Genomic DNA, 23,415 nt, shown 5'->3' with positions numbered 1-23,415 from the left:
CTACATATGACAGCAAGCTGCTTTGTGGATCCTACGGGATTAATGTGTGCACTTCGATGTTTAATGAATGGTTTGATGTGGTGAAGAAAATGCTGACAAACAAATGCTTTTGTGGTGCTTTTATATTCAAGTGTTGCATATTCCCCAACATAATGGCACAATGCATTTTAAAAGTCTCACATATAGGGAATCCATTCCCGGATGGGTTTATCCATTACCAGGAATTCAGGAATCCCGCATGTCATTCCCGGGAATCCCGGGGATCACACAGTGCACGGGCATCTCACATGTGAACAGTTTTAGAATGACTGACACTTATTTTTAATAAAACTACTGCAATATGTTAACACCAATAAAAGACTAACCTTATCTACAAGCAGTTTACGCTGTCATATAAGTACATGTATCTCGTTCAGGGGTGTCCACACTTTTTCGGCTTGCGAGCTACTTTTAAAATGACCAGGTCGAAATGATCTACCTACATCAAAAATGCTATATATATATATATATATATATATATATATATATATATATATTGCATAGTTTTACTGTTAAATAATGCAAAGAGTATGTGACACGTGTTTCGCCCTTTACGTTGCGCCACGGCGTGTGGTTCGTTTATTTGACAGCATGTAGATTGGGGTAATTACATTCATGGCATTCGTAGTCTGAATCACAATCTGATTGTATGGGTGGTTACCTACCAGGTAACGTTTGTGTTGGCAAGCATCCACCACCTCTTCAGTTGCGAGAAGCAGATCATGGTGAAAAGGTCTATGTTGTAATTAAAGTGGAAATTTCGGCTTTAATCTTGAAATGTCCACTTTAACCTTATAGTTTACTTTATCATTAAAGCAGACTGTCATAAATGTCATCTTAAAACCGACTCAGTTGTTAATCGCTACATGCTTCTGGGGCTTCCTACTGAACTGATAACAGTGGCTAGCACAGAACACATTACATTTATGATTATCCAGCTCTCTGCACATTCAGACTCCTTAGATTTATACTTGATATAATTTTCATGATGAAATGCATTAAAGTGTGTATGAATTTTACAGAAAAGTCATTAACTTCATTTAAATAACGAATACTGATAATAATTACATGTTGTGGTGGCACAGTCTGCCTCGCAGGGAGTCATGTCCCCCCGTGTGTTCCCCGCCTGGAGTTAGCATGTTTTCCTTGTGGGTTTCCACAGTGTGCTCCAGTTTCCTTCCAAGGACATGAAGTTTTGGGGATTTGGTGAGCTAAAATGATGCTAGTGTATGTATGTGCTTGTGTTCACCTTGCGATGAGCTGATGCCCCATCCAGGGATTTGGTTTCTTTCTTGCGCCTGATGCTTGCTTGAATGGGCACACCCCCAAAATTGATGGATGTAATCATTAAATATCCTTTTCAGTGATATTGTTGCAAGGTGTCCTCAGAATTTAATGGATGTTTCAGGCAAATCACAACACAGCAAAGCCGAACATTTTCTCACCGTGATGATATCTCGCACTGCAACCTGGTGGAATCTTCCAGGTTTATGTAGAGTATGCCAGCAAGTGTAAACAGTACAACGCTTGTGTAGCAGTAGCATCCGCTGGAGCACGTGTCGCGTCGCACGAAGTATAAACCTGGCCTAAGTGCCTGGGCTTGCAAGTGTCCTGGAGAAAAACCAAGATCCATGCCTGTAATGACCTTTTGGGAATAGCCATCAGGTCGCTGGAAAGGGGTGTGTGGCGCTCCCGATATCTCTGCAAAAGGACAAAAGTCCAAGTCTTTACAGTCTTGGTGCTTCCTGTTTTGCTATATGGTTGCGAGACATGGACGCTATCCAATGACCTGAGACGAAGACTGGACTCCTTTGGCACTGTGTCTCTCCGGAAAATCCTTGGGTACCACTGGTTTGACTTTGTGCCGATTGAGCGGTTGCTCATGGAGTCACGAATGAAGCACATTACCTGGGTTGTGAGGGAGCGTCAGTTATGGCACTACGGCCATGTGGCGCGATTCCTCGAGGGTGATCTAACTCACAGGATCCTCCAAGGGGATGCCCAGGTAACACCTGGCTGCGGCAGATAGAGGGTCATTTCTGCAGTGTGGGACTGGACTGCATGTCTGCCTTGGGGGTTGCCAACTGGGATCCTTAGCTGTTTCATCATGTGGTGGGTGTGCCAATGCACTGTACCAGTTCATGATGCTCCCACATCTAACTTGACCTGAGAAGCAGTGCAATAATGAGACCCTTTACCTCCAATGTGATTATTACCAACCAATATGTGCTTCTTCTGAGTATGTGACTTATGGTTATTCCTTTTGGTCACGAGATTGGATAATGAAGGAAACCCGGCAGATCATTTCCTTAGAAATCTTTTACACCAAGAGATAGTGGCAGAAGATAGACATCCGTGTTTCTAGATGAGTGACCAGAGATAGATGAAACCGTAACAACTCTGGGACTCCTAATATTAACCTCCTAACATGTTTTTCCTTTTTTTCAGATGCACTTCACAGTGTCCGAACATGTTACACTTCTGTTTGACTTCTGGAATGTACAAAGCCCTGGGGGTAATCTTTTTAAAATATGCTTTATTAATATTAGTAGGAGTTTAAATTGGCATGAAAAATGACTGCCTTTATAAACCAGAAGATGCTGGCAATTCCCTTGAACACTTAAGTAGGAGGAGAATCTCAGTCATTTTGTTCTATACATTGTAAATTTGGATTTAAATTTGATTATGAGCAACAAGATAATTTTAGATGTTAGTTCTTCATAGATAACATGGCACAATCCTGTAAAGTCAGCAGTATTAGCCTTATTGTGTTAATGTTAACTTGCAGTTGATAAAGTGATGCGGTTTCATTCACATTTAATTAATATATTTCTTAACTGTGAAAGTCCATGAAGATATACATTTGCTATTTGTCTCTGTGACTCTGTTATAGCTGGGAAAGAATCCAACAGGCAAATTCTAAGTAAACCCTAAAACAAATTATGAAAAAAGCATACCGTAGTGAAATTGTCTGGCAAGTGGCTTACTGACGTCCTTACTTCATTTCAGTCATAAACTTCAGACTCTAAAGCCAAGTAGATGGAACTGAGCACATGTCAGTTTCCTTAAGCAGAGTGTTAGTCGAGAAGTCGTGCTGTGAGGATATGTGGTATACATTTTTAGTGTATGTTACCAACTGTTTTTTCTTTCTCTAGGAATGGTGGCTTCTGTATTCATCGTCCTGATGTTAACAGTATTCTATGAACTGTTAAAAATTTGGAAAATAACTTTGAATGACAAGTCCTCACCACAGTCATCTGCTGTTTCTGTATCAGGAAGTCGACAAACTCTGGAAGACACAGCTTCAGAACCCTCAGAACCTATGACGCCTCCACCTGGTAGTAGGAAGAACAGGTAATAAGGCACAGAGTTTATCTGTACTATTTCCTTTTCTAGAACACCTGAAGGTCATATGACATCAGCACTAGTAAGGCATTGAATATTGGATACTTGTGTACTAAACGGCATGGGTGGCAGTTCCTATCCATTCTAGTGTTGGGCTCCTTGGGGGAGGTGCCCCCGGTTGCTTAATTTTTGGCGTTTAAATTATTAGACTGACCTACCCCAACCACAAACACTAACCTTAAAGTTAGTGGGGGTGGAGCATAGTTGCCTATAGGTCCCTAATATTAATGTCCCCTTTGGGTGCCTAATGTTAAAAACGAAAATCTGATTTGTGTCACGATAATAGAAAAGGGTACTAGCCATCCGTTTAGTACACAAGTACCGAATATTGGGAAAGAAACAGCATTTAGCTTTTTGGGAAAAGACTCCTGGTGCACCTCATCATTGCTCCAAGAAAGCCTTCCTTTGTGTTTTCAGTTTCTTTCATGGTCATCTTTATAATCCAAATCATTACAATATACAGAAGAAGGTAAGGTAGACTGCCAGAGAGGGTTGGAAGAAGTTCACACCAGCCTGAACACCTAGCTTGACTATTAAATAGAAGTCATGATCACCATGAGACTAGTGAGACACAATTTACAGTGGGCAGGAGAAGCCTCAGATGCTGTGAACCAGTAGTGAACAGTGAGGCTGATTTTTGAAGCAACAGTATGGTGATGCTTTTCTAAGGTGGTAGGTTTAATTAAAGTGGAATTTGGAGAACTCTGTACTTCTTGATCTATATCACATGTGTTGCTATAAACTTTGGTTATCTGTGCTGACCAAGTCTAAAGCAGACATTGGGAAAAGATGAAACACTGTTGTGTTATATGCATGTAGCAGCAGTGGTGAGCACTGGAGTCAAATATTGTGCCTAATCATCATCCATGTGTAAGCTGCACGTTGCCCCAATTGTCTTCATGGATTTTTCTCCCACATCCTGGTTAGGCTAATTCTCAACTCTAAATTGATGCCAATGTATGTGAATGTGGAGTGCGTTGGCCCTATAAGTCTGGTGCCCACTGCTGCCAGAGTAGACCCCACCATTACTCTAAATTGCATCAAACAAACTTGAGAGTTCTATGTGTTTCATGTTTGTCTAATTAGTGTAATACAATGGATTGAAGCTCTGAATCAGTAAAAAACATCGGTCAAAGATTTAGAGAAATGTATGCATCATTAGGGATTTATGAGGTGGTATCTATTGCTAGAATTTAAATTAGGCATTTACAATGTCTGTAACCATATTAATGATGGACCCCAAGTTGTAAAGGACAGCATGTTGTTGAACTGATTTCACATGTAGCTTTTATTTTTTTCAGGTGGCTTCTGTTCCATGCAGTGCAGAGTCTTATCCACATTTTCCAAGTAATCATCAGCTATATGCTGATGCTGTGTGTGATGTCCTACAATGTCTGGATCTTTCTTGGTATCCTTATAGGGTCAGGAATTGGCTATTTTGTTGGCTACCCCCTGCTTACCAAGAATTGAGGAGGAGTCTTTAAGTATGGACTTATAAAGGCTGAGCAAACTATAACTGGAAATGAGAGGACTAGACTTAATTTTAAACTAGCAGTACTGGGGCATTAGTATGCAAATCCCCCACGCTTTGTGGAGAATCTAAAACATAATGATGAACTGAAGAAATGGTCTCCAAAAATCTTACTAACAAGCAAATCTTTCATATGATTTTTCAGAATAACATTATCCAAATCTAAGTATTAACAGGTATGATTAATGTGTTAAGTGAAGACGTTTCTGGTGAAGCATACATCAGAATGTGCGAGCTGCTGTGTGAGCTGCTACTAGGAAGGTCTTCTGCAGGAAATTGAAATTCCTCCCCCCCTCAAAAAAATCATGCAACTACAGATTCACAATTTCTACTGAAGCATTAGAAATGGGCTTTCATAAGAAAATATATATAAATATATATTTCTTAACTTCTCATTTTCCATATTTCACTTTGCCTAACTATTGGCCAGTATTAGAATTCTGGACTAATGCAAACGGCTGAGCACAGCGTTACCTCCAGGCAATGAACTGTGCTTCAACAGATACCTCAATGTGCCATTAGTGCCTTTCGCATGAGAAATACCAATTCTGCTCCTATAGTTAGGACTGATAAACGAGCAGACTGATAATTTATGTTGCATGGGTTTAAGCAGAAGAACACAGAGGACTCTTCTACCCACACCCACTGCCCTTACACCCTACAACATAAATTCATTATGACAGAATGGGCTCCCCAAGGCACAGAATGATAGCTATTATGCACTAACACTCACACAACTTTGCACACATAGCTTTTAGCTTAACACCACCTTTACACATTTCTTTAATGCCTACATGTGGAGAAGAGAAGAGATTATGTCAACAGTTGATATGTATTATCTGGTGAATAGCATTTCTTGTTTCCTTTTGTTACTTCCTCTAATCTATTTCAGCTTTGAACACACTGTCCCATAGCATGCTGCCCAGACACTTCATATTTTAGGCATTAGTTCTTCACTGATTCCTATATACAAGGCAATAATTCTTCCCGATTTCTGTACACATCTAACTACCAACTATCTTAAAATGCCCTGTTATCATGTTGGCCAAAAGCTTTATGGAAGGTCTCCTTCTCTAATATCTCTCTCTTCTTATGCACTGCTTCCTGCTCCTTAAGTCCATGCCCTGACTGCAGAAGTATTTTTAACAGACAAAATGTAATACTGGGTAAAAAATACAACTGCTTGTTCTCTGCTTATTTGCAAAGAGATGTTGGATGAGAACTGGCCAGATCCTGGAGACTTTATTCTGCACATGCAACACAATTTGAACCTTTTTTTTTTACTGTGATTAATAAATAATTATTTTTAATGCCATCTCCGGTGTTCTTTACATTTTTACAGGTACCAGTCCTTCAACACCCACTTACCCCTTTGCACAAGCAGAACCCTGACACAACACAAACATTGAACTTTTATTTTATCTTCAATAAACAGAAAAAAAGTCTTCAACTTTCAGATAATTAATAAAATACTTTAGGGCCAGATAGAAAGATTTACAGCAACACAACAATGGATAAAAGGCAGAGACATTTACAGACACACACAGAAAGTGAGCGGTTTAAATATGAACACACACAAGGGCCCTCTGCAGCGCTCCACAACAAGCAAGCGATGCAGCATCAAGCAGTACGTGACATCTTCATCCAACAGGGTGGCCAGAGTCTGCCAGTAACACCATCCTTGTTGCATATGAGTTGTTGTCTTTTAAAAAGTCGACAGTGTTGATGTTTGTGAGCTGTTGGCACCATTTTATTTTTCTAGACCCCTGCTGCTGAGAGGATGCACACCTGTGCTTCCCCTGAGTGCCGCTCTACACAAATAAGTGAAAGCAATAAATTAATTAGGAAAAGTGTCAGTACAGTTGTGGCACATGCCTAGATGAACCGGAACCTTAAAACTCAGTGACTCTGGCTGTGATATTCTGGGTGCTGCACAAAACCCAAACAGAATTCATCAGAACTACTAATGGCCATGGAGAATGGACAGGGGCCAGTCTGCCTACATATCATCCATAAGATACTTCTGGATGATTTATGTGACAATTCCACAAGGTGACTTTGTGTTCATAATAGATTGCTTTAGGAAAGGATGGTGAAAAATACATGAGGAAGTGTTTGAAACCACAAACTACCATGCCATCCGTAAGGCAGGTAATGCCTATTCATCTCGGGGGTGCCCTGTGTTGGTTACCTCTAACCCAATAGAATCCAGCGTCAAACCATGGTAGGTTTTCCATTCAACATTTAAATTCAAATGAGAGTCAACCTTCAGGGTTTATGATAAGAAAAAACATAATGATAACTATAGAGTTTTCCACTAGAAAAAACTTAAGACATTTGTAATGTACAATGCCCAACTGTCCGCTAGTCAAAAGTCTGTATTGTCAGAATACTCTGTGGAAACATTAGGCAGTATAAGAACACTTCCCTGACTAGGGCCCTCATCATTTACCCTAAAGGAACATTGCTTTGCTAGACCTGTCCAGGCATTTAGACCACCCTATCAATACTGTAAAGCTCCTTGTGCACTTTGGGGTGAGTGTTTGCTTCAGTTTTGGGACAGATCGTGAGCTCTGTGTTGTGCCCCTTCTGTGTCAATTAAAACTGAATATGAAAAAGGCTGAGTGCCACAATTGTCTAACTGCAGAAGCAGCATGAGAAGCAACGCCTCCCAAAATATAAGCAAGCACCTTGTGCCAGTGGTGTAATGGTGTCTCTGGCAGCTAGCTTTGGGTGCTCTTCTTAAAAAAAAAAAAAAGGATAAAATTGCAAATTACAGTGAAGCCTTCCTATTTTCCACTTTTAGGTTTTTGTTTTATGCATCCTGTGTTTTATTTCAGGAAGTAGTCTCTTTAAAAAGTCAGTACCCGCCGTCCTGGCTAGTTAACTGAATCCTCCTCTCTAGTCTTCCTGTCACCGGAAGCATTTACTGTTGCATCTTTGGCTGGACTGCTGCTGATGTCACTTGTAACTAGGTGAGCTGGGTTGGGTTCGTTCTCTTTGCTGGCTGGTGACTGACAGCCATTGTCAAGGTGTGTAGAGGAAAGCTGTGATGTGGAATGAGTTGAGGGAATCTCTTGGCATTCTTCCTTCTTGACAGATGCTGCTTGTTGGGCTTCCTGTGTTACAGTTCCATTGTTCAGTAAGGAGAGATCACCAGCTGGGACAGTGTTCTCCACTGTGATTTTTGGGTTAATTAAGTCTCTGATTTCATGCACACTGTCAGGGGACTTGGGATCTTCCTGTTCAGTGGCTTTGGGGCCTGTGTTCTGCACCTCACCCTCCTGCTCCTCTGGGATGACCTTTTCTGCTGGGACCTCCATGCAGGATTCATTAGGCAGTTGGACTGCTCCCTCATCCTGGATCATGGAAACCACTTGCTTCATTCGACGCCGCTTCTCTGATGCAGGGGCATCGGGTTCTGTAGAACCTATTGGAAACTCCCCACCCCAATCAATAGGTGGACCTTCACCAAGCAGGTGCAGATTTGGGTCGCTGTTGGTGAGGACAATGCTATCTCGGAATAGATTGTGCTTCCTCTGGACTGCTGCTTCTTTCACCGCTGTCAAATAAAAAGAGAAGAACCTTAGGGAACATTCAGAGGAAGACTGGAACCTTGGGGAACATTCTGGGGAATCAAAGCCAGACAAGAATTGGGAGCAGCAGGCTTAAGCACATACCTAGCATGATATCCTTCATCACAGACTGAAGAACCACCTCTTCAAAAAGGTTTTCTAGTAGAATGAATTTTGCATAGTCTTCATAGATAAACTCCTGGTACTTGGGCAACTCCTGTGAAGAAAACAATATGTGATAACTGCGTGCAGGGCCATGAATCACAAAGAACCCAAAGGACTGTAGATTTGCACTTCCGTTATCTGGAATTGAACGAAGATGTTACATACAATTCAGAAGTTTCCAAAAAAGATCAACAATGTAAAACCAGCAAGACAGGTCACTCAGTATCTGCTCACCTGCCGACAAGTAGGGGAGAGCTTCTTCAGTAGATAAGGAATGATGATCTGCAGCAGGGCCTCTCTGAAAAACTTTTTCCTGACAGTGCTGCTGTCGTAGTCATACTTCTGTGAGGACAGAACCACCAAAGCATTAGTTCAGAAGATAATGTCCTCTACTAGCACTAAGAATAAATAGTCGCCCCTTTTCCACTGTCTCATGGAAACTGGGGATTAACAGAGGGCCAATATCAAAAAAAAGAAGTATATCATCAAAGCCAATGGAGGATCACCATAAGTGGCACTACAAACATAAAATCACTGTTCTCACTTTGTAATTTAGATTTAAAGTAGAGTTATGGTGCCAAGAGGCACAGGATTCTGTTTTGTGAAAAAAATATTTGCCCCTTTTTGATATTTTATGAATATTTGTTACAATCAATGGCTTCAGATCTTTTGACAATATGGATACAGTATATAAAAGGATCCGGAGTAAACACATAATATCATTTCTAAACTGCTAAATAATTTAAGTAAGTAATAACGTTGATCTAACACTTGTATTTGACAGTGTGTAAAGGTAATTCCTTCCATTATTCCTTCCATTAGTTCCTCACTCAATCAGCTTACCTAAGTTAATTGATGTCTAGACTCAGCTGACCTACTTACAGCCAGCCCTGTTTAATCTAAACCTCACCATATTCCACGAGAGTGAAGTAGTCACCACAAGGTTTCCAAAAGAAAATCATGCTTCAAACAAAGAAAATTCCGAAAGAAATGATGAAAAAAGTTGTTGAAACCAATCAAGAAAGAGTTACAAACCCATTTCAAAGTCTCTGGGACTCCACTGCATTACAGTGAGAGCCATAATCACTAAATGGAGAACTTTTGGAACAGTGGTGAATCTTCCTAGACAAGACCTGTCTGCCAAATTTATTTCAAGGGACACATTCAAAAAGTCAGGATCTCAGAGGAACATGTGAAGCATGTTAAGCCTCTCTAACCTCAGCTAAGTTTACTGTTCATGACTCCACAATAAGAAAAAGAGACAAAGTAAAAATGAAAGTTATGAAAGAGCAGCAAGATGAAACCCAGTTCTATCCAACAGTAACTAACATCAGTGGTCTTCTCACATTTGCAAAGAAACACCTGGATGATCCCCAAACCTTTTAGAATAATGTACTATCATGCATAGTGCTGGGCTGTAGAAATGTGATGGCGCGGGGATACTTTGCTGTCTCAGGACCTGGTAGGCTTCCATTACTGAAGGAACCACGAATACTGCACTTTATCAAAATATTCTTAGGTAGAATGTCCAGTCATCTGTCTATGACCTGAAGCATAAATGGGTTATGCAGGATAATGACTCAATGGTTAAAATCCTAACTAGAAGATAGGCCATTGCTGGGACTGAAACAAGCTGTTTACGCTCATAAACCGACTAATGTGCCTGAAATATGGTAGTTCTGCAAAGAAAAAGTACAGAGAAATTGTTCGACACTGACTTAAAATTATAGGAAGTGTTTAGTTACACACATGTGTGATAAGGGTTTCGGACAATGTTGTTCCTTAAATAAAAGGTGAAAATTTAACAACTGTATTGTGTGCTCACGGTTCCCTTCCTCTAATATTGCATTTTGTGTAAAATATATAAAAATGGGGGGGGGGGGGGGGGGAGGGTATTGGGAAGGGGCAAATACTTTTTCACAACACTGTGTCCAAGTTGCCAAATGAAGGCAAAACTGAGGCCAAGTTAGAGATTAAAGTATGTATTAACGATTGAATTTTAAGATATCAGAGTCATGCAGTTAAAAAGAATCTGGAGACAGCTTTAACCAGCTGGAACAAGAAATCTTGTTCTATACAAGAATGAGGTAAGCAGGAAATGAAATCCAATGCAAAGACAGGGGCTGGTCCAGGAGGAGCAACCTAAGGCACTGGCAAGGAATCAGTGTAAGAAAGAGCCAGCACAAAACCTCAGAAAAGTGATAAAAGAGAGGGAGTCAGCTAAGTCTTTGAAATGTCCCCAACCGCTCATCACCTTAATGACCCTTTCTTGGATGCGCTGGATGAGCTTGCACAGCTCGTCCTTCTCCTGCGTGGACTCCAAACTTTGGTGAAGTAGCTGCTCAAATGTGTAAACAGCATTGTCCATTTGCTAGTGAAAGGAAAAGAGAAATGTAAAAAGAGAAATGTAAGTTAACACACTAGATTAGTCCAACCTTGTGTTCATGACACAAGTTCAAAGAACACAAACTGAGAAGATGAGTTGCTTCCATCAAACCCATGTCTTTCAGGAGTTTTTACACCTAGATATGAAATCTAGCTGCGCAGCTGCTACTGCTTCTGGTGAAAGAGTAATGTTGTGTGAAACAGGTGGTAGAAAAAAAGGCAACAATACACCTTAGTAAAACACCTACAGTTACAACTGATAAACACCAGAGGGCAGCAATGCCTCTCTGATGAGGCAGCTGTGAAAATGAATGAAAGGCAGTACAGGGTCTCCTCTATCAGATGAATCAATTTTATCTATGGGTGATAAACATTTTTCTAGGTGAAAATGTGCAGTTCTCATTGAGGGCTACTAGAAGAAAGTAAACAAGTTGCATTTGTGAGTATGAATCGGGAGAGGGAGAGGTCACCAGTGTTGCAACAGGCCTGCATGCATCTTATAAAACATCTGGTAGGCCCTGAGAGAGCGGATCTAAAAAAAGACTTTTTCCTGTGACCCCTAAAGACCTCCCAGGAATGCGGAACTGACATTTTACAGAATCAGCCCCTGAAGCCCTTTAACCCTTCCTGGAGTGGACACCACCCACCTCTCTCATCAGGATTTGAGCTCGCTGGATGAACACTGCAGGACTGGACACATCAAACCTTTGCTGCAGTCCTTCAAGTTGCAACTCTTCCATCTTCTCGTAGCAGCTATGCATCTTCACAGGGTGGTAAGCTAACATTGTAATCTTTTCCATATACTGAAAAACGAAAAACCCAACATTTAATTACGTCAATACGCTGAATCCTGATTAAAGGAAGGTGACACCTAAGACTCACCTCTCCTAGTTTGTCCTGGCCACCCTCATTCACCACATTTTTATTCAGTTCCAGCAGCTCCCGGAAGAAAATGTCACGGACCTCAAAGAAGCCACGACTAGTGGGGCTCATTAGGGCATCCAGGATGGAGGAGATGTAAGGCTGGACATGATTGCGAACACAGAGCTCTGCTTTGGGAAGTACAGTGGCTAAGGGAAGAAAGATATACATGAGCATGTGATACTAGATGTTGAGCTGGGGTTTCTCACTTTAAAAGGGTCCACATTCTCTGTGTACCTCGAATCTTGTTACAGATGTGCTCCTTGGAGGCAGTTATCTGGTCCATGTCAGTACGGATCATGCTCTCCATCTGGGGCCGGCCCAACTCACAGCGTTGCAGGACAGCATCATACTGTGCCTCAGTCTGGGTCTGTACCAGGCGGTATACAGCATCTGAAATCTGAAAGACATTAGGTGGAGCAGTACATTAGTGTCAACTAAAGAATGGGTATGCCGAAGAAGTCATTTTAGATCTATAGCACCTTCCGTGCTTCTGCACCAGCACTAATCATGGCTCCCAGCCAACAGCTCTCCTCATGGTAGTGTGGCCATTGACATCTGAAAATGATTGGGGTGTTGGAAGAAAATGCAAGCAGAACAGAGCAGCAGGCTGGGGTGCACACACACTTCAAAAAATGTTGTTCATATGCAAAGAGGTCACTCAGCAGCTCCAGCAATGCCAGTCTTAAAGTATAGCATCTCTTTGCAGCTCCATGACCACCCATCTTAATCTAAGCATGGCATCCATATTGTAATACCTAGATTCAATCCAAGTAGACCATCTCCAAGTGGCTCTAGGAAAACTAGTCTCTTTCCAAGCAAGGAGCATTCCATATGTTCCAGAAAAACAAACCTTAGTCCAAGAAGGGTATTTCATGGTGACTCAATGAAAAGCAATCCAATTTCATAGCATTCCAAGTAAGGCACCTTTGACTGGATCAATTTTAACCAAAGCAAGGTATCTCCCAATGGTTCCAAATACCAATTTAATCCAACCTAAATGTGTTCCAGTGGCTCATTAGGATATAAGTCTTAATCCAAACAGTTTATCTCCTGCTGCCTCCCTGGACACTAGTCTTATTTCAAACATGATGTCTACCATTGGCTCCAGAGAGACTGGAGTGAGCCCAATATGCCCACTGAACCTGAAGTGATCCCCTGACTCACCAGAATCCAGTGCTTCTGCCGCTCCTGCACTTTGCCCTTTAACCGTGGGCTAATGAGGTTCCTCAGCTCTGGGTGGAGCTCCTCCATCACCAGGTTGGTCAGGATCTGTAGATATGGGAGAATTAAAAGCAGTTAACAACCCTTCAAAAAAGCCTGAGATGATCTACTGCCCCTAAGTGGCAGGCCAGCCTTGACCTGCCCGCTTTTGTATATCATAATATGAAGAGGAGGCAAATATTGTGCTGACTGCTGCTGAAAGGTTGACGAGATCCAAAAACAACTCAGTTGACCGCAAGGAATTTGTTAAGTGTGGTGGTGGGGCAGGGTGGCAGCACTATGGTGAATCTAGGAGCTCAAAGGCCCCTTTTCTTTCCATTGTCACTGCTGGTTGTCAAGTGCACCACTCCCTGGCTATAGGCACAAACACCACCTCACATGACACTGGCCAGTCTGAAGCGGCTGACAAAGCCACAAACCCACCCCCCAAGGGGCCACGTGCTTTTTTGGCTCCTGTGCCAAGACGTGCAATAGTCACATGGCAAGAACTCAAACTTGAAGCACTTTTGGAAGAGAACATTGGCTACTGGTGAAGAAAGCGTATCGAAAGGGTATAGTGTGAGTGCCTGGTGAGTGGCTAGGTGTCAAATTGTGATGGTTTAGGAGAACGCGAGTTGAGTGTGTGTGGTGTGATGATTTGTGGAGCAGGGTGGTGGTGTAGAGTCCTGTATATGGCTGGCTATCAAAATGTGATGGACTAATCAATTTGAGACATTTGGTCAAGGACCTGAGAAAAGCATGCAATGCACCAAGACAAGTAATGGAAGTAGAGATTAAATGGACCAGCCAGGTACTGGAAGGCAGGAATGTGGACCCCTGCTCGGGGTCGTGATGCTGCAACAAGCCCCTACCTGCCCTCATATTTCTCTTCAGGGAGGATTTTGTCATGAGCTTTGACTTCCATTTAAGTGAGTGAGAAGCAGGCAGGAGGGCTGTGCTGAGAAGGAGTAATGACTAAGTGCAGGATTTAGAAGCTAAAAATCCCTGAACTAGAGTAACGGCATGAGAAAGCAGAAGAGACAGGCAACGATTAAAATGTGCACAGAGCAGACAGGCTGGGGGGGTTGAGTTTGAGCTGGAGGGGAGAGGTTACATGAGAGAGCGAGTCATTTGGAATCTGCTGGCAGGCTTGCAGAGATGGGTGGGGGTTGGGGAGGGGGATGCGGTGATACTTAAGAACCAAAATACAGCAGAGAGAAAGGGAAGCAGTGTAGGCTGTGGACGGGGCTGCCATGACTCGGGGGGGGGGAATGGGGGAAGAGTTTGTTTCTCCGGCGTATGAGGCAATGCATACATCTGGGCATCGCCCACTCCAGTCTTTCAGTTAACCACATCAGCGGAAATAGCTCAGAGGCACTGTAGCGAAGCGGCCACTTCAGCAAGTGGAAAATGCTGGTCCAAACACCCTGGTGGTAGCCAGTGAGCATAGAGAACCCTTTTTCTCCCAGGATTTCCGATCTATAGTTAATGTCCTAGTGGCACGGAGCAATCTTCTGCACCATGTGCCCAGGTCTGACTTGTGTTTTTTAATTGGGTACTTGCTGCTCTTGTTATTTTTCTGTTTAATCCTCACTGCTGAAGTTTCACTGGTTATTATCTACTTTACACTCTAAATTCTGACTTGTCTGCAAAATGTATCTCAGCTCATACTGGTGGCTCTCACTGCATACCCTCACCTGCTCAGCATTTCCACACATCATGTCCCAGGTGCCATATTGATCCTTGGCCTGCCGATAGAGCCGGACAGCATCAGTGAAAGCTGGCGTCTTCACTTTATCATCCTCGGGCAGTCCTGGGCAAGAGACAGACATATCATTACAGGATTGACGCTCCAAAATTACTTCTCTAAGGTGGTTAAGTATAGTCACAAATGTCACTGGTGAACAGGAGCAACAATGGTGGATACCAGCCACACCCTTCCCTCCAACAGGCACACCAACATAAGAAGTGTCAGATTAAAATTCAAATGAAATATGAAGAAATGCACAGAGGGGTATTCCTGACAATCATGACTCACAGATCTTAGTGTCACCGAACAGGAAGTCACTAGACAGTCACTATAGCAACACTTAACAACAAAACAGAAGCCCTGGAGTTGGAAGCAAGGTAGGAAATCACTTATTTAAACTCAAAGTGGTGTTTAACTACTCAAGTGTCAGCTGGAAGGTGAAGTCAAATGGACTTCCATCTCGATGACAGAGAGATCAATGTGGCAGTGATTCCATGGGAGAGACAGATACCAATCAGGGAGAGAGAGGTTCCAGTGGTGCAAGCTTCAAATCACATCATGAGAAAAAAAGCCGAGTAACAGTGATCCCTTAGTACTTGGTAGGTAATGCTTAGGGTTACACTAAGTTAAGTGACAGAGAGAACAACAGGTTAGAAGATCATAGTGCCATGTATCTGTTATGTAACACTGATGCCAAGTAGGTGTGAAGTAGACCTGTAATCAACTGTCAAAAACCCTGAAATCTGAAGAGGATCAGGAGGATATTTAGCTAAATGACAGGCACCCGTGTAGATGTACAACATGGCACTATTTTGTCTTCACTACTGAACCTGGTGTAGTGCGAATGGCTAGCTGCTGCAGTCACTGCTTGTTGTTCTTGGCCCGGCTGATGAGAAACTATTGCAGCTGCTCTGGAGAATAGAGTCTGTGTGCAACACAAACACTAGAGGCTTTCATTCCTTTCGCCTCCGGGAAGCAGGATATTTTTATTTGTGCCAAGCATTGTTTTAACCTTGCATCCCCCAGGACTGGTGACAACATGTATAAAGTGGGTTACTCCAGCTCCAAAATACTTGCCTTGTAGTGTGACCAGTGCGTAGTCTAGATTTATGCTGCCCTGCTGCTTAGAGCCCTACCACCACCACCCCGACAGCCAACTGCCTAAGGTGCCAGTTGAAAGCACATGCTGTTACAAGTAAAGCTCATCCAAAAACAATCCCAACTAACTTGTTTTAACTTTGTTAAAAAATCAGGTTTTACTGGAAATGATGTGCATAATAATCCTCAGGGCGGCTTCTCTCAAACACGGCAGTGGCTACTGTTATGATGGCTGTGCTGCCTCAAAAACAAAGCTGGGCACTCTTGAACTTGGCAGTGCTATATAGGCAAGGCAGTGGTCAACGATTCACCTGAATGAGCACTATTTGCAGATAGGAAGAAGCCATGCTGAGCCAACAATGAAGGGGGGTCAGGGAGGGCCCTGTGGTAAGGAAGAATAACCTGGGCACCAAGTTGATCATGTGACAGCTGAGAAGGACCTGGACAATGAGTGAGCAGGACAGAAATTGATCAGTGCATTTATAGCAAGCGGGCAGAGTAAACGTTGAAGGCAGACTAGGCAGAGAATGGACAAAGCATTAGCTAAGTATAGTTTTACCAGCAAGCAAGTAAGAAGGCCAAAACCTCAGGTACCACGTGGGCAGCGTGTCAGTCCAGAGGGAACAGCGCATAGAAAAAGCAGTTAAGCAATGCCTGTATACTGAGAGAACCAAGTGACTAGGCAGGAAGTGAGCACATTGGTAGTTAAGGACGACCTAAGCTCTGAACAGGCAAGGCTTTATTAACATAAGAGTGCAAACAGCCCTAGGCCACTAATGGGTAATGACATAGTCAAACAGAAAAAGTAATTTCCTAAGGAGAGAAGGCCTTTTTCTAAAAGTGTATGGACTGTGAATTAATGTCTTCAGGATGAAGCTCATGATAACCTTAGGCTGTGAGTGTAGTAATCACTGAATTAGTGAAAAGACTATTTTTGGGGAGAGAACTTCTTCAGAAGTTCACTTCCTCACCAGAACCTGAAGTCGCTAAGTGTTATGATAATGTACTGAGAGGCCACTAACACTATGCAACAATGCATCCAACCAGGTGGACAATATGAAGTGGACAGCTGCAAGGTTGTTAACTTCAGACTTGGAGAATGAAGCAACAGGGCCAAAAAAATTCAGATTTTTCATGGTACACATGACAAAGCAAATCTACATGCACCCAATTTCTAGGGAACAATGAAAGGACATTTCATACAGGAGGGACAACCACAGAACCTCAATCACTGTCAGAAAGCCATTGCTGTTTATTGTTGTCTCCACAGTGACAAGGTAACGTTTGCCCCTCCCATTGAAGGAATCTTAAAGTTTAGAATGACGCTTACCTCAACTGTAGACGCTGTCAGTCACCCCGCTGCCACCTTAGATTTAAGTTATCAGCTTTACAAATGTGTACACACCCAACCCTGAGATCAGCCAATTGGACATTGACCCTATAGATTTCTAGCATGAAGGCAGCAGGTCCTCCCCCAGTTTACTTCTGGTGATCCTCACTGCTGGCCTCTAACCTCTGGACTTTACTTCCCTGGTATTTGCCATTCTAGCTCTATACAGCAAGTCTGGTGACCTCTGTAGCAAATACCTCTATTAATGCCGAATGTCCACTCCTTGATCTGCAGTCTCATTCTGATAACCCTCAATTCTGACCTCTAGACTTTGAACCAACTACTAATAAAAAATCCTACCCTGAGGGCTACAACATCTGACTTTAAGGGCTCATGTCACCAGTAATTTTGAATGATCCTTCACACATCCTGCATTCAGAGTTGCATTTTCTGACCTAGAGACCTCAGTCTACTAACACCTCCTCCAGCAGATAGGAAATCTTGGCCGGCTAACTGTACAGTTTCTGTCTGCCTTTAAGGAAAAAGAGGCAGGATCGGGGGGAGGAGGAGATGGGTCAGTATGACCTAGTGAAGACTTCGGTGGGTGTGGAATGGAATGGGAGGGTGAATGAATGCCCAACAGATTTGAAATATTATTGGATAGGATGTTGATTGACTATAAACAGAAACCTAAAGTGAGTGAAATAAACCTTGGAAATAGAAGAAGAGTAAAGTAACATGTAGTTGTGAAACAAGAAATAGAGTTAAGTAGGGATGGGAATGGTCAGGGCAGAAAGGGCCATAGAAGCCCAAAAGAACAATAATCAATTAAGCTTCATGCCAACATGTACAATTGAGAAATTGGGAGATGAGAGAATTCAAGTCGTCAGGCAAGTCCGAGTAAGGGGTACTACACTTCCAATGAGTGTGGGCATGGTTGTAAGGACCCAGAGACCTAGAGTATGCAGGTTGGACAAAGTGGCACAACACGTTCAAGGGAGCAAGAGGGTGTCACTAGAGCTACAAGACCAAAAGTTACGGCAGGCTTTATGCTGACATACACAAAAGGATCAAGAGGATTGTAGAAGTGGGTGAAACCTAAAGGTCCAAGAGAGTGAAAGCCATTGAAAGCTTCATGTTGGCATATCTAAGAGGGAATGGGTCAAGGATGACAGAGCTAAAGAAGTAGTTATGAAGAAGAGAACACAAGCCACAGTAAGTCTCCGCTCTGAGAGGGCCAACAGGGACAAGGTGTTTAGGCATGACTTGGGGGGTGGAACCAAAGAGTCGGTGAGGCAAGGAAAGCCAATGGAATCTGCAGGACCAAGTGACTAGGTGGAGCCAAAATGGACCAAGAGTAATTGTAGGGTTCATGACAACATGAATCTCATGAAAGGGTGAGGCACAGAGATTAAAGATTGAAAGTCACTGTGGGAATTATGCTGACAAGCTCTTTGTGAGGAGAATGTCTAAATTGCAGCTAAAATATGAGAGTATTCTCATAATAAGGTGAAGATGTCCCTACTTGATGGCGGTGGGGTCTGTATATCAGATTTCATTTAAGTACGTCACCTAGTATTTAGCATGCCATGCATACCAAAGGAATTAAGACACAGGTATATTTTTCTAACGTTTCTGGAATCCACCATCTTCTGGCTTTTCACTTGATAACATTCAGTAACATTAAATAAGTATTTATTCCTGTTAATCAGTGCTGCTGTAATCTTTAGATTAGATTTTTTTTATGTAAACTGTTATATAAAAATTACATTATAACAAACTTATTTCTCCAAGTGTTAAGGACTTAAGCAGACATGACAGGCCTAAATTCTACAAGTACACAAAAGCTGCAAAACACGACTGTTCCCTGAATGTAATCTTGAGTGTAACAGCAGTCATCTTAAGGATTTTCCTATTTTATAGTTCAATGCAAACCATTACATTCAGTCCTCAAGCACACAATCCTGTAGGGATGGTCTGCTGAACACAACTATAAAATACTTTACTTTTGCAGCCTGTCATGAAGTATACTATCAGAAAGATGGAGGAAAAAAGGAATCATTCATGTAATTTGGAAGACTTGTATTCCAATACAGAATTGCTGCAGTGGAGTGTATCCTGATGTTTTGGAGCAGGTAGTACATTCTGAGAGGAAGAATGGCATCATTGTTTTTTTTTTTTTGTAGCTCTATAGCAAGATATTTATTAACTTAATGAATTGCACAAAAATGAAAAAAATTGCCAAAAAGAATAAAGCAGCGTTGATGATGGACGGCTGAATGAACAAGTTCTATAATGTCCCGTGCACCTCGTAAATTGTGAATGATAAAGCTTGTAGGTGCACACTTTGACTATTATTACTACATAGGGATAAAGAAGCTAGAGATTACAAAAATGAACTTGGACAGAGCTGTTGTTATCAGGAAGAACTAGATCATCTGTACTGATTTATTTATGAGTTCCTATATAGCCATAGATGTTTACTTCAAACTCTATTTTCTAAGCCCAACACAGTGGTTACCACTTCTATTTTACAGATCAGCATCTTAGCTTTGAACCCTATGCCTAGATGTTGTCTATGCAGAGTCTGCATGTGCTCCTCATGACTGCATTGTTTTTTTCTCCGAGTTCTCCAGTGCTCACCCCACATTCCAAAAGGTGTAAAGCTTTGGCTGTCAATTTCAAAGTGGCTCCAATGTAAGTATATATGTGTGTGTGTGTGTGTGGACCCTATGCTAGACTGGCCAGAGTTTTTTCCTGTCTTGCACCCCAACCTCCCCCAGCTCCCCATGATCTTAACATGGATTAAGCAGGTTGGACACTGACATTCTCCTGGTCAGGATTATGAGTGTCCATAACCAACCTAACAAGAAAGAATCAACATTTGAGTGGGTACTAATACCAGTCCATCACAGGGCACCTTCACAAAGACTGGGCTCGTTTAGAGTGGCTATAGGATGCATACCAGCACAGGTAAAAGACACACAGCCATAAACATAGAGCACTGTAATCAAAACTTAATAATATTTTATTGGCAACACCTCTGTTATTATTGTTAATATGCTTTTTAATTATCAGAAAATGAATGATAGGCTATGTCACATGCACGAGCCTTGGAATACACCTCTGGCTCTGGACAGGTAAATATGATGGGGAAGGATTTTAATTTAACATAGTCAGTAACACCTTGTTTCTCCGTTTCTAAAGAACAAAGAAAGAAAAGACCCTGGATACCTGAAATCACCTCCTCTCTATCAAAACCACTGCCTCTTCTGGATCATCCATTATAAACTTTAAGAACGTGAATAACTGAAAGTCAGTGTTTATTTTGGGCCCTTCTCACAATTAGACAAGTCCTCCTATGGAGATAGATTTCATTTGCAGTGTAATGCTCCTGGCAAAATAGCCTAGGATCCTTAGCTCCCTATTTATGTTGTTCTCTATATCAGTTTTCTAATTAAATGGGGTTTACCAAGGGTTGTAGGGCCAACACTTTTGAAAGTGTCCCTGTCTTTGTTTCCACCGCAAGTTAAAAAAAAAGTTAAAGATGGCGTGAGTGCAATCAGGACATGTGGGTAAACCAAGAGAAGACCAGCAGGACTAAGGAATGGAGAAAGTGAGGAGAGCCAACCTTGCTCTGGCACACCTTCTACCTCTGTGTATCTATGAGTGTGTCTTTCAGTCACAATCCTCACCATTATTGGTGTGCCTCACACAGTCTTGAAAGACAGCTTGCCATTTCTTCTGTTCCTTCTCTGACATGACGCAAAAGTAGAAGTGTCGGGCATAAGGATGCCAGAGGATAATGGGAAACTGAGTGGCACACTTCAGGTAAGGGGAGCTGCTCGCCTTCACTTTGAGACCTGCAAAAGTTAAAAAAAAAAGAATCCGGTGAGAGTCCAGGAATGAAGCTTCAAAGAGCTCACAGCATTGCAAAGTGTCCCAGAGAGGAATCCTGGGAGCCCACATGCTTACTGCAAATTGAAAAACAGGACGCACCACTTTGAGATGATGAGGGCGTTTCCGCAGTTTGTTCAGATTCCCAAGATGTTTCTATTCATAACCTCCACCAGAAAACAAATGACTGAGACAGGACAGCAGGCAAAGTATGAAGAGCAAAAAAACAGAGTGACCAGAAATGAAACAGATGAAAAATACAGAGGACACAGTGGAATAACAGAAAAGAACAGTTGATCAGGGCAAAGAAATAAAAGGGACTGTGGTATAAAGGACAGAAGACCTACAAGTAAAGGGACAAAGTAGCTAAAAGTTCTCAAGAAAACACAAAAATGTCCAGAAGCAGAGGGGCATAAGCACAGAAAAATAGAAAATACATTCTGCAGTAAAGGAATACACCACCCACAGTGCAAGAGAGGCAATGTCCAGCAGTAGAGAAAAAAATTAAATTGAATATGCAAAAAAAAAAAAAAAGAGAGAGAGACAGCCCACATCAAAGGCATAGACATGGAGAAAATTACCAGAAAAGAATGAACTGCCTATAGTGAAAGAGAATGAAGTTATAGTAAAAATTCAAGGCATTCATAAAGTAGATCCAGCAGAATCAAATACTCAAAGACACCACTGGAAATTAAGGAAAAGTGCATTTAGGACTGAAGCCTGGAAGGACTTCTTTACACAAAGAGCTGTGGGAATCTGGAACAAACTAAAAGGGCATGTAGTTTAAGCAGAAACCTTAAAAACCTTTAGGAGATGACTGGATGAGATATTGGGACAGTTTAGCTATTAGCTTAAAACAAACAAGCGTGATGGGCTGAATGGTGCCTTCTTGTTTGTCAAGTTTCTCATGTTCTATAGAAGTCCAAAGAAGAATAGATTGAATGTCCATCACCATCAAGACAAGAGGCAGCGCAGAAAAAAGAAAAAGAGAGGAAACTACAGGAAAGAAACAGAGAGCCCAAGAAGAACAGGGCACATGCCCACAGTTAAAGGGTATGAATGTCCACAGTGATAGACTGGCTAGGACCTCAACACAACACAGCTGAAAATCTGCAGTTAAAATGGTCCGAGTGTTCAGCACCAGAAATAAGAAATCTAAAGAAAAAGCATGGGCAGTCATGGGAAAATAGAAAAATATCCAGAGTAAAAGACATGGAATGTCCATTAACACAGTCATAAAGAGATCCGAGTGTCCACATCAACAAAGACAGTTTAAGGAGTACAGAATATCCATCCATATATATATAATTTTGTGACACGTGAGCATGGGAGGCAGCTAAAGGTCTGAATGAGAGCAATTCCATGCCAGACCAGGGGGTGGCGGAGTGCGTTAACTCTATCACTTCCCTGCAGACCTGTTATGGGAAATTCCACCTGGCCCTGATGATGTCACTTTTCAGTTCCGGCCCTATTGATGATGTCACTTCAGGTTCTGGCCCTACTGATGACATCACTTCCTCCGTTCTCCTTTAAAGCCACCATCTATTTACAAGCAAATCAGATCTGCTCTGGACTCCAACCTGTACACTTCAGTACAATTATTTTCTAAATTTGCAGCCGGGAAATAATATACAGGTGGCTGCCCCAAACCTTTTTGTGGCTCATTGTTGAATTTGAGAGAGAGAGAGAGAGAGAGAGAGATAGATAGATAGATAGATAGAGATCCACTGCAAAAAACTGGATTTTACATGGCAGTAAACCCACAGTACAAAGTATAAGAAACCTCAACTAGGAATCCAAATCAATTGAGCAGAACACTCAAGAGTAAAAGGGACAGAGCACCCAGCAGCTCTGAGTAAACGAAGAAAAAAAAAATCTAAAGAAAAGCACCTTTAGTCCTTGGACTCTTGAAAAAATAGCTAAAAGTGCACATCATCCAGCAGGAGGGAAAAACATAAAATAATGCAACACCCAAAGCAAAAGGAGAAGAATATTTACAGCAAATTAATACACAGAAGAAAAATGACAATTTCTAGTAGCATGGAGCAAAGTGAAAATACCATCCCCAGCACAAGTGCAGAGTAGGAAAAGGAAAAAGAGGAGACCATTAAAAACA

General features: G+C 42.0%; 2 protein-coding genes across 2 annotated transcripts in view; one reads left to right on the top strand and one right to left on the bottom strand.

Moving 5' to 3' along the window:
* Positions 1-2,444: 2,444 nt before the first annotated feature.
* On the top strand, positions 2,445-6,290 carry slc31a2 (solute carrier family 31 member 2). Its single transcript, XM_039742993.1, has 3 exons — positions 2,445-2,554; positions 3,195-3,393; positions 4,746-6,290. The coding sequence occupies exons 1-3, from the start codon at positions 2,488-2,490 to the stop codon at positions 4,912-4,914; spliced, it is 435 nt and encodes a 144-aa protein (XP_039598927.1). The 5' UTR covers positions 2,445-2,487; the 3' UTR covers positions 4,915-6,290.
* Positions 6,291-6,369: 79 nt separating this feature from the next.
* The window catches only part of niban2b (niban apoptosis regulator 2b), a 31,075-nt gene continuing 14,029 nt past the window's right edge, over positions 6,370-23,415 (bottom strand). Inside the window, exons 5-14 of the mRNA XM_039742992.1 lie at positions 21,098-21,265; positions 14,922-15,037; positions 13,189-13,293; positions 12,259-12,421; positions 11,983-12,170; positions 11,748-11,903; positions 10,970-11,086; positions 8,950-9,057; positions 8,656-8,767; positions 6,370-8,537 (exon numbers count right to left, since the gene is read on the bottom strand). Coding sequence (XP_039598926.1) covers positions 7,855-8,537; positions 8,656-8,767; positions 8,950-9,057; positions 10,970-11,086; positions 11,748-11,903; positions 11,983-12,170; positions 12,259-12,421; positions 13,189-13,293; positions 14,922-15,037; positions 21,098-21,265 — 1,916 coding nt within the window. The 3' untranslated portion in view covers positions 6,370-7,854. The remainder of the gene's footprint in view (positions 8,538-8,655; positions 8,768-8,949; positions 9,058-10,969; positions 11,087-11,747; positions 11,904-11,982; positions 12,171-12,258; positions 12,422-13,188; positions 13,294-14,921; positions 15,038-21,097; positions 21,266-23,415) is intronic.

Source organism: Polypterus senegalus, unplaced genomic scaffold (assembly GCF_016835505.1).
Source record: "Polypterus senegalus isolate Bchr_013 unplaced genomic scaffold, ASM1683550v1 scaffold_5616, whole genome shotgun sequence".
In the NCBI taxonomy this organism is placed as follows: domain Eukaryota; kingdom Metazoa; phylum Chordata; class Cladistia; order Polypteriformes; family Polypteridae; genus Polypterus; species Polypterus senegalus.
This window is presented reverse-complemented; position numbering and strand designations above follow the sequence as displayed.

What these genes read in the sequence shown, in the direction of transcription:
- slc31a2 (XM_039742993.1), top strand. Translation starts at nt 2,488, where the DNA reads ATGCACTTCACAGTGTCCGAACATGTTACACTTCTGTTTGACTTCTGG. An exon ending in GAATGTACAAAGCCCTGGGG is followed by an intron (nt 2,555 to 3,194) that starts GTAATCTTTTTA and finishes TTCTTTCTCTAG; the next exon opens with GAATGGTGGCTTCTGTATTC. An exon ending in CCTGGTAGTAGGAAGAACAG is followed by an intron (nt 3,394 to 4,745) that starts GTAATAAGGCAC and finishes TATTTTTTTCAG; the next exon opens with GTGGCTTCTGTTCCATGCAG.